This window comes from Python bivittatus, unplaced genomic scaffold (genome assembly GCF_059951505.1).
Source record: "Python bivittatus isolate LINGU-HERP-01145 unplaced genomic scaffold, Pbiv_v1 ctg000700_np1212, whole genome shotgun sequence".
Taxonomy (NCBI): domain Eukaryota; kingdom Metazoa; phylum Chordata; class Lepidosauria; order Squamata; family Pythonidae; genus Python; species Python bivittatus.
The window spans coordinates 15,833,098-15,845,218 of NW_028277098.1; the positions used below are offsets into that span (position 1 = coordinate 15,833,098).

Genomic DNA, 12,121 nt, shown 5'->3' on the forward strand with positions numbered 1-12,121 from the left:
TGGGGGATCCACAGTATCTCCTCTTCATTTGCATGATTAAGGAAAGGAGTTTTTATCAAAAGCAGGCAGTCTCACAGATACTGAGGACCCAAATCATAATAGAGCTTTAGAGGTAATAACCAGCACCTTCAATTAGAACCAAAATTCATATATAGGTAAAGTAAGAACAACCCAGAGATCCAAATGAAAATGTGAGTCTTCAGACCTCCAAATATAACTCAATCCCAGAACTCCAATTCCATAATCATACTAGATGACGAGACCTGGAGGTCAGAAATAATTAGAGAACTATAAACCACAATTACCTCCTGATGCCTTAATGTAAACAAGAACTTAAAACAAATCTTGACTGGGAAAAACTAAAAAAGTTATAGGTTGTATTAATAAATCTCTGCAGGAAAGACACAAGTTAACAATTACAATCATGTAAGACTAATTACAGGCACATATCATATGGAAACAAATATTTGTAACAACTTGTACTGTTTATCCTGTCACCCTTCTTTTTCTTATGAACTATACAGAATTTTATGTACATATGCATATTATGCTGGTAAAGACCATAATAAAGTTTACTTAACCTGTACTATCACTTTTAAATCTGCTACCTATTACAAACAGCAGCAAACAGTTATATAGCATTGTACATAGCTATACAGTGCAGACCAGTATTTTATAAATTAGCCTACTCCGGAGCAAAGTTTAAGTTTTCTTATCACATTTTAAGGAAAAAAATATAGGGAAGATTTCTAGACACACTAACTGAAAACTAGCTCAGAAAAAATAGTTGCAGGACTACACTGAAAACACAGAGAGCCGTGCAAAAAACAGAATCCAAACAATGAGCACACACCTGATTTTAAGTTGTTATGTGCAACTATTTCACTATACCCTGTGGTCGGCAAACACAGCAAGATTCAAAACCACCTTCTGTGAGTCATACTGGTATAGAATCTAATTAGTAGGGCTTAGGGTGCCTATAGTAAGAAAAATGAATTATTTATCCAATAACACCATCATATCTTTACATGAAAATAGGAGAACAGAGACAGAAGGGAACACCTTTTCCCCCCAGCCTTAAGATATACAAATGCATGCATTTTGCAGGGCTTTAGAAACACCATATGGAAGTTGTGAATACTAAAATAAGTGTGGATTCAGCAATGGAATGAAATACTAGATCTTATGAATTTCAGTCTGCTCCCAATTTATATAAGCATTACAAGGCAAAAAAGCAGCTATTAGCTATTGTTTAAAAAACTACCTCTTCAATGTGTGAAACACAACAGTAAATAAAGAAAGGCTAACGTGAAGATCAGATGCCAATGCAAGTTCTAAGAAGTGGTATTTAACATATCTCCATTTTTGGAAAACCTATGGATCAAGAAAAAATGTTGGCATCCTATTTAGCTCAATGAATCATATCAGAAACAGAGCCTGGGAGTCCCAGATAACATGAACAGCACACCATTAAAATTGTTTGCACATAATTCAGACAAATATGGACCAAGCTAAACTGTAACTGCTTTGAGATCTGCAATTTTGGAGAAAACTATAAAAATAGAAAATTGAGAAAAACACCACTTTTTCCCAAGGAAAAAAACAATTTCCAAGTTTTTACACAGGATAAGAAAAAACAAAATCAAATCACTATTTCTTCTCCTAGAACCTGCAGAGTTAATGAAAACAGCCAGAGTACTTCCAATTCTTTACTGACATTTAACAAATGTGTGACAAAGTTTCCTTTTTGAGATCTAAGCAATTCCCCCTTTTCCATGATACCAAGTTTCTATTTTGTCAAACAGCAGCATCTCAAAATCTTTAAATTATTCCTTCAACATATGCAATATATTGCTTGAGGTATGCAATATATCTGTAAATTAAAGGCATTTTTAACATAGAAACACAACCAAATTGATGGGAAGCTATGTATACTAATATATTGAATATTGCAGAGAGATGACTGGGGAAGGAGAGAGAACAAGAAAGGCAAAAGCTTGGTAATGTATGTTAAACTATAATTTAGCCACCCGAACAAGAGTATTTGTTAGCAATGTGGTTTTCTCTTATAGCAACGAATCAGAGAAGTTATATCCTTATCCAACTTTCATAAGCAAGGCATAAGGTATATATTTGCAAACAATTCCTTAAGAAACTACATGATGTAAAGGCAACCTAACTGAAAGAAGCAAGCAGAAAAACTATACTAGGAAGAAAGGAAGGAAGACTGACAATACTATGGGAGTATAAGCTGCTCTTTTTGCTGGAGGAGAATTAAGGAATCAGTTCTGAAGACTCTGCTCTGAATGAGACTTCAACAACCTATTCTAATTCTAAAGATACTACTCTATCACTGAATAGTAATTATTTTGTCCAGTGCACTGATTTTTAAACATAAAGCTATCAATAAATAGTTAGCCTTTTTTTATATCAGCTTTTTTTTTATAAGGCAGTGAATAGAGGCCAAATCCAGAAATCAATTTGTTTGGGTTAATGTACAATATCAAAAATTAAATTAAATATTACACTTGGTAAAAAAAATAAGCATTTTTTGTTTTTCACTAAGCAGTGTCAAATATTACAGCTGTACAATAAAAATGAGTAACATATGCATACAGTCTATTAAAATGCACATAATTTATCTTGCTCAAAATGAAAACATATCTAACAAGTAATTCTATTCATCTGGCCCTTTTTTACCCAGCCTTAAGATATACAAATGCATGCCTTTTCACCAGAACATAGCAGCTGGTAATGAAAAGGAAAGCATTCAAATGATCATTTTCACATCATATTCCATCGTCTTTTCTCCAGTTTCTCCTGTCTTTCTTAGAGCCCCATTCTATTACAAGAGAGCTGTTTCTTAGATCAATTCATATTTCCATAATCCACACTGCTGTTTCTCCCTCTTCTCCCCAGGGTAGACTACCCCCTACATCCAGAACTGTGGCTTACAACTGTCATTAAGACCTGTAACAATAACAAGATAACAAAAGAGTTTGGTCAAGATGAGGCTTGCCTATACCATATGCTGATCAAATGCAACATTTCAAACTCATGGAAAATGCTGTAAAACGAAACCATGATCCTAACAAGGCTTGGACTTGCCACCTGTCCCTCCAAATGTGAGAAAAGTCATCTTTTTTACAGTGTCAACTATATATTTGCAGTACACAAAACATTTAGGTACAAACAATACTAATATGCTCTCAGGGTGAAAGGATTCAAACTCTTTAGGTACCAAATGGTAGGGAGGGCCTCAGGTCTTCAAAATATTTATTTACTGACAAAAGCAAGAGTCAGACCTTAACTGTGTATATAAAGTAACTGGACTGATAATTAACTGTAAATTAATGATGAAAAACATAAGAAATAGTTCACATTTAGAACTGTTATTTGTGTGTCTTCCTGATATTTTCATAGTGCCATGTACATATTTTAATAAATGTTAAGGGCAATTGTCTAATCATAGAAACATTTCAAGGTTTTGTGTTACAGTTCTTGAAATAAGATCATATCAGTTGTTTATGATCCTCATCTGTAAAGTTAAAACAAAATTACATGCCTTTTCAGAGTCATTAAGGATAGAAAACGCATGTAATTCCATTGTTATTTCTCTGGAGTAGTCATTTTTTTCCCCCATTTAAGTATAATTCAGTTGAAGAAAAAAGAAGAAAAAAAGAACCAACAAAGAGGAAAATGGGCTTCTTCAGTCTTCATTCTTCTACCTTTTCATTCCCTCTTAACTAAAGTTCCTTTGAAATAAATGTCCTTCAATTCATGGATTATGAAACTGAATAGTTTCAGAAACCAACTAAGTTTAGGTTTTGTTGCAGTTAATCAAAAACAGGAGTGAAAGTTTCTAATATTCTCACAATCATGCTAAGAGAGAAGTGAGAGGGCATGAGTTTGAACCATAATTGATTGTGATCTTTGAACAAGCAATGCATAGTTCTGGGCATGTATCATGCTTTTCAGCTAAGAAAGGCCCATATTTCAAATTTCTGTCACAGTGAAATATCACCTTCTAACTACCCAATTTTCAGGAAGCACCCATGCTAAACACAAAGTTCAAGACAAGGATAGCCATCCATAATAAGCACATCACTGAACGCAATAGCACTGTATGGTGATTCCAAACTATAGTGAGATAAGCAAATGATGGGGACAAGTGTTGCATGTTCTCATAGAATGCATCTGCTGGATTCACTACGGACTTTGCTCCCCAAAGACCTAGTGCTATACAATGTTTATTTAACAATTTTTTATCCTGTAATTCCAAGAGCCTTGGTTCCTATTCAGAGGCTGGTTCCTCCTCTTCCTCCTCCTCCTCCTCCTCCTCCTCCTCCTCCTTTTGGCCTCAGAGACAGTATAAAGAGCAGAAGAGGCCCGCACGCCGCTTTCTGCAGTAATTTGAACCCAGACTTTGTTGGTTGGTTGAGCTCTTTTGGCATGATCAACCCACCAATCGCAGTTGGCGCTACTGCAGACTGGATGGGTTGTGTGTATGAAAGACAAGATACACTTCATGCAAAAGGAAGGTTGCCAGAAGAGAAAGGGGATCAGCTGCTTTTAGGGCTTAAACACTGCTTTAAACAATGTTGAAAACAGCAGGGCCTAACTTTTACTTTGGAAGAGAGACAGCGGCTTAATATTCATGGATTACTACCACCATGAGGTAGATATCAGTCAAGAAATTCAAGTTTTAATCGAACTGAAAAACTTTGAAAGACAAGCAACCGACTTGGATAGGTGAAGTCTTCAAGGGGCATGCTTATCTATGTCCTTAATAGCTCTCCCTTTCTTTCATTCACAGCCCAGAACTCAAAGTCTATCATCTTAATTTCTAGTTCTCTTCCAGGAACATGTATACAAATATATTGTGCCATGCTTGCTTCCCTGCTTTCACCTCTCATGCCTACTGTAACATTTCATTATCTTTGCTTCACCCTTCATTCTCTCCCCACCTGCCTATCCCAGATTTCCTGCTTTTCTTTTCCTTTTCATTTAAATGGATATTTGTTGCATCCTTTTTTTACAAAAACACAGTAGGTTCAATTCTTTCTTTGAAGGCACAAGGTGTGTTTCATCCTTCATCTGCTATTTCTACATCTTGATAAACTTTGTAGCTCCATGTGGACCTAAGGCATTAACTGAGGTGGCTCCATTATTATTCGTATCCACTCTTCGCCTAATATTTGTTCCTTTTTTAGCCTTGTGTTTTTATAGTTTTTATAGTTTTTAAAGTTCTATAATAATAATAATAATAATGGTTCTTTAGCCTTGTTGTATGCCGCCCAGAGTCACTTGTTTGTGAGATGGGTGGCCATATAAATTTGACGAATTTGACAAATGACCCCTGGAAAAGCAACTATGTCCAAACCAAATCCATTAACATAGCAGATAAGTTCAAGAAGACAAGGTTGTTCCTGCCACAGAATATTTTTCACCATGCTTCACCAGAAGTACCAGGTCTAGAGTTGTCCTGTTTCCTCCAGAAAGTCTGGCAATTTTGACTGTGTTGGCAAAGGACAATCTATGACAGGAGGTAAAGGAAGTTTCCTGTCCAAGCAGATTACAGGTAAACTAAACACTACTGTTGTCTCCTTACAGGCAGTCCTTGCTTAACAACCACAATTGGCATTGGCAACTCCGTCTAATTGATGCAGTCATTAAGTGAGATCACATGACTGCAACAGACTTACAACCTCACTTCTGCCATGGTTGTTAAGCGAATCACCCGCAGTTGTTAAGTGAGCCATCACGTGACCACAGCTTGTGACTTTACTGCCGGATTCTCTGTTAACTCTGCTTGTCAGAAGCCAGCTGTGAAGCATGCAAATGGCAATCACGTGACCACAGGACACGTTCTTGTCTTGTACATTGGAGGAAACAGCTCTAGATATCAGCCCTGGAGAAACTGCGCAAGCCCAAACTTGGATGGGAGACAACCAAAAAATCCTAGGGCTGTAAAGATGGGAAGTCAAAAACATCCCAGAAGAAGGCAACGACAAAAAATGTTTCTATTTAAATAATAATAATAATAATATTCATTCATTCATTCATTATTCATTCATTCATTCATTCAATTTATATAGCTGCCCATGTCAGACCAGTGACTCTGGGTGGCTAACAACAACAACAACAAATAAATAAATAAATAAATAAATAAAATAATAATAATAATAATAATAATTTGTAAAAATGGGGAAATACAAAATTCTACATTGAATAGTGATTATATAGCAAAGGAAAAAAGTATGTATCTTATTGTAATTAAAATTTGGCGGAGACTAAATTAGAAATATAAATAAATAAACAAATTAATTAATTAATAAAATGAACTAATATAACCCAAAAAAAAATCATTTACAGAAAGAAAGAACCATGTAAGTATAAATACCTATCTAAATTCAATTGCTAAGTTTATCATTAAGTTTACCTAGACCATATAGCAACAAAGTATCATCTCATTTTCAGGACAGACTTCTTGAAAACAGGTAAATACATATCCTGGGAACTGCTTTTGTATTTATTATCAAGATAATGATGTCACAGATGTATTGTTAGAGATGTAGTGTTACAGGGTCATACACGTATTTGATACTGTCACCAGGACTGAAGTTCGACCTGAGTCTTTACCTTTTTAAGTTGGCAAGGAAGACATCTTCATTTTATCGGACTGTTGAAAACTAGGATGGAGGAAAGTATAGTGGGTTTATTGTATCATTAAAAGACTGAGCACTCTGCACGCCGAATAGAAAAGCTGGCCTAAGCATGTGCTCAGTAATAAAAATGAGAGCAGCAGAGGATTACATAAGTATGGAAAAGTCACTCTGTATATATGTTTTTCTTTTCATATTGAAGAAACTACTTTGATTTAGAAACAGACTCCTGAAGGAACACTGACTAAAATTTAAGTCAGTAGGACAAACAAGAAAAAAAACTTACTTATAATCAGAAAGAAGAAGCAGGTTGGGGGTCAGGGACAAGAATGGCTGACAGAGGAGAAATGAACAGATTTGTGTGTGGTGGGGAACATCATAATGTATTGTCTGACTATGATTTGCCAGGGAGAGAGGTATGTCAGTGCTTATTTTATCTTCAGTTAGTTACATGGCGTATTAGAACAGCAGCTATAAAATAGGGACTGACAATGGGTACCTTCTCAACTAAACCTAATTCAAATAATGGTGGTCTTTTCCTTCACCTGGCAAATAAATCCTTCCAGGCAGCAGTGAGCAATAGCAAGTAGTAAAATGGATGCCAAAGATGCTGCTTGGAAGTGGCTTAACTTACTATTTGTGTGCATCTGAAAGCCATGAAAGAGCAAATAGGGCATTACTGAACAATGATCCAACATCCATCTGCGAGTAGATAAATGGGGACTCCCGTTTAGATGGGAGGAACCGGCGGTGCTGCGCAGGGAAGCAAAATACCAGTGCTGGCTGAACTCCGAATGCAGCCGGCATGAGCGGCAAGCGGCGAGGAAGATCTACAGAGGAGGAAAAGCCCGGATGACCCCCTAGCAACCCTGCCGGTCCCACAGCGTAATTAATTGTATAATTGTATTATATGTACTTTGTGAGCCGCCCAGAGTTCCCCATTGGGGGAAGATGGGTGGACAATAAATTGAATGTAATAATAATAATAATAATAATAATAATAATAATAATAATAATAATACTGACTGTATAGTTCCTTGCCTACTCATGGCGTAGGAGGAAGAAAGAAAGGGGGGCAATGAACATGCACTTTAAGCTTTTAACCTAGCTATTCAGAAAAAAGAACTTCAAATCCAGGGCCAAAAGAATAAACTTTTGAAAATCAAGCTGCTTCTATAGAGGAATATTGGAATGCACTATACTCACTATTTTGATCTTAAGGATGATATTTTGACCAAAAGTATGTCAACGAGAGTCAAACCAGGGTATTATATCAAATATTTGATGTAAAAATAAAAAAGGAAGATGTATTATATCAATCTGAGATTACCACAAGGATAAAGCAAAGATACCTATTTATAATTATTAAAATACAAAAAATACTGGACATGCATTATATAGATATAAATAACCATCGATTAGTTTCTCTTGAGGAAATCAGAAATCTACTAAACAGCAGGGCTACTGGTATCCAACAACCCAAGAATCAGGAAGAATACACATTTAAATTTATTACAGAAATACAGGGTCTGCCACTTTCAAGAAAATTGAAAACAAGCAGGTATAATTAAGAAAAAATACTGCATAAAGTTCATTTATTTCAAAAATTATAATGTGCATTTATTTAATCTGACTGTTCTCTCACATTATATATTCTGCATCATAAATGGTCAACTACAAGGTCTCTTCATATTTCATCTTCTCTTTGTGTAGAGATCTATGTCCACTTTTCCTCATCACTCAGTTGATCAGCAACTGGTTATGTGGTAGGCAGCAGAAGGCCGTCTACCTTGATCAGAATGATGGGAGTAGGTAGGAAGAGATTAATCTCCTTTTCTCTCCTTCTCCCAAGAAACTCTATGAAAAAGCAACCCCTGTGTTTTTTTGCTTTTTGTTTTCAGGAACTGCATCTATAGAGCTTCAAAGGGAAATCAATCTCAGTTCCTAATTAACACAGTAAAAGCAAATTAAAATATGAATTGCAACTGGTAAGGCAAGTGAATGATATAATACAGTCGTTGGACATAGTATATATATTTTATTGTGAACCGCCCAGAGTTTTATTGCGAACCACCCAGAGTCACTTTTTGTGAGATGGGCGGTATCTAAATTTGAAATATAAATACATACATACATACATACATATGTACACACACACATACACACATATACTGTTAGTATATGAATATATGTGAGTATAGCCAGGCTAAAATGTAACAAACATTGCTCTCAGTCGAAGGTAAATTAACTTAATTCCCAACCTATCTGCAAATGAAGTTCCTGCCTGCTAGAACAGAGTTCAACTCCTATTATTCTGTGAAAAATTGTTGCGATAAAAACAACAACCCCAGAATGAAAATTTTTCTGTGCTATTATGAACACTCACTGTTGATATTAGCAATTGGTGTTGTTCATTTTAATGGAACTCACATTTGCACAACAGTGCTTAGTACAAGAGCACAACAAATGCTGAGATGTAAACTGCATTGGCAAACATAGTTCTTATATAAATCCCCATAATAAAAACAATTAAAAACAGAATTCAAACTGCTGTTTATATCTACCTTATTGTTCTGCAAGTATCTGACATTTTTCAAAGCAAAACTGAAAAATATTCTTGAACTAATGAAAGATCAATTACAATTTTGTTTTGCTTTTTAAAGAAGTCAAATGAATTAAATAAAAATTTGTCATAACTTGGTAGCATGGATTTTTAAAAACAACGTGTACCAGGAACAGGCAACTTTTATCAGACTGAGGTCTTATTATAGACTATCCATCAAAAAAAGTAGGCAGGACTCAGGGTTAAAAATAAAAAAGCAGGTGAGGCCAGGGTAAAATAAAAATTTTAATTTATATTACATCTATTAAATCCAGTATTAATTCATACATTGAACTGAGTCCAATGCAAGTAATGTGATTATTCCGTGTGTATTTAATAATTTTCCCCTTCTGTCAAACTAAGTACTATAAAATGGTAGTAACTTTTGAAGGGACTCTGAAACTATGTGTCCTCAGAACTCAGACTGTACACCTCTGATAACTACAGTTATTTTATGCATTGAATTGATACTACAGATTTCTACCAAAAATGACATTCAAAGCCATTAATATTTAGCTCCACCTGTTTGGCTTTAGGTGTAAGACAAACTGACACTGTAGCATCAGAGTATGACATTTCTTTATATCACCAATGGTATTAGCTATCATGAAACATACATAACCAATGTGATTTATCAGTATTGACAGCAGGTTATGTGAACAAATATGTCTAAAATCACCATTTGAGCTTATTGCTGTTATGCACCTGGTGACAATTTTAATCTTGTATATCAATCATAATTATGCTGATATATTTCACAGGAAGCTTATTCACAACTGTAGTAGGAAAAAGAATCCATCAAAGATGTACATCCACCCATATTAAAATATTAACATAAGAAGGCCATGAAAGCAACTAATATCCTGTGCAATGTTTTATGCCACAAACAAATTCTAATAATCAAATCAGCTGGTGAAAATTCTCTTACTGCTATCCCCAACCATCTGCCTTTCTCCAGCTCAGTAGGAAAGCTGCTGCAGGGAGGGAAGTGATGTTGATATTATTATTGTTGTTATTACATTTACTACTCTGTCATTTTAAAAGGATCAATCTCACATGTCTAACCTGGTCTCCAAAGTCCTCCGGGAACTTCCACAAAACCACAGGATCTGTAAATAATTGACAGGCAGCATTAATCAGAGGCAAAGAAGCAGCATCTTATAGTAGAGTACATTAATATTAAAGAGGGGCAATGTTGCTTCAGGCTCACAGAGAGATACAAAAATGTGTCTAAAAAGAAAATACTAAAGTATTCAAAATATGTTCATAAAAATCATATTTATAATTATATTTGCATATTTGTTAACAGATCAGTAGGCTATTCTATGCTGATTTTACCCAGTGCTTTTTAACTGTATAGTTCTTTCAATGTTGTTTAAATTAATTACCCAACTGTTCAATTTATAAAAGGGAGTTAGAATTAGGAGGAAATGAGCTATTTCCTAATGTTATAAGTTAAGCACTGCTTTATTCTCTTCAATGACCTGCTATTTTCTTTCTATCCTCTACCTTCTGCAACATTTGGGATTTACAAAGAGAGAATAAGATTGTAAAAAAAACAACAACAACATATCAATAATTGCATCATGGCACTGATTCATGCATGCATATATTTGCTTTTGTCCCTGATTCTTCCACCGAAACTCCCACTGTTTCATCTCTAAGTAGATTCAAATACTGCATCCATTTAACCATACAATCTTTCAGATTTATGTGTCACATGGATGTTTGGATTCTGACTCATATTTTACTAGTAATTTATAAATTGCGCCTAACAAATGTTCAGTATTACACATTATAAGATTTTCAAAGTCAGGTACACCTCTCCCCTTCCCCCCTTCTATATTTCTTTTATTCCTGCATTGCTTCGTTGTATTTGGAGATACTGGAGCCAATTAAGTGTTGAGGAGCACTGTGTGGTAAGAGGCATTATTATATGACATGATAGCGTACAAAGAGTTTGTGATTACACCTTACTCATTTTTATACATTTACTACTACATCGTATCATTTTTATATACATCTGAAACATACGTATATTCAATTATATCTAAAAGACAGCTAGGCCCTGTAGATTATAGAGGCCCTCATAGTAATTTTATCTACCTGCTTACAACGCCATTAACTTTTAATAAATATTTAGTCAGAAAATTGGTAAGAAAATTGATCCTTTTCATTATAAACCAAGTTGGAAGAAAAATATTATATTCTTTTATTCCATATTATTTGTAAGGAACAGAAAGCCAAAAGAACTCTACAAGTATTACATGCACATTACATATTCATGTCACAGTACATATGCAATAACCAGGCAACTATTATTTGAATGCAGCAATAGATATACAACAATGGGAATTTCAATGGAAAATGAGTATTAAATTTATTCCACATATTATACTTAGAGAAAATTGATATACAGATACTCCTCAACTTACCACCGGTCATTTAATGACCATTTAAAGTTACGACAGCCTCGGAAAGTGTGCTTTACAGCCCGTTAAGCACTTCCAGCTGTCATAAAACATCACGTGCCCCCCCCCACAGTCACGTGACTGCATTTCAGGCGCTTGGGAACTGACTTGTGCTTATAACTGGTTGCCAAGTGCCCCACGATCACGTGATCACCATTTGCAATCTTCTCTGACAACTTCCCCAGAAAGTCAATGGGGAAGCCAGCAGGAAAGGTTGCAAATGGAGGGGACAGAGGGGAGCTGAAATCCTTATGCAGGCTGCAGGAACAGAGCTCAAATCCTGAAGATTTCAGCTCCGTTCCTGCAGCCCCATGAAGGATTCCCCCTCCGTGCACGGAGGGGAGGGGAAACCCTTCAGCACGCTGCAGGAATGTTTGAGAGCG

At 35.5% G+C, this 12,121-nt stretch overlaps 1 protein-coding gene across 2 annotated transcripts in view; it reads right to left on the reverse strand.

Moving 5' to 3' along the window:
- Positions 1-12,121, reverse strand: part of DENND1B (DENN domain containing 1B) — a 209,780-nt gene that overhangs the window by 149,918 nt on the left and 47,741 nt on the right. For both annotated transcript variants that reach the window (XM_088153197.1, XM_088153196.1), the window contains exon 3: positions 10,333-10,376. In XM_088153197.1, the coding sequence (XP_088009323.1) occupies positions 10,333-10,376 (44 nt within the window). The remainder of the gene's footprint in view (positions 1-10,332; positions 10,377-12,121) is intronic.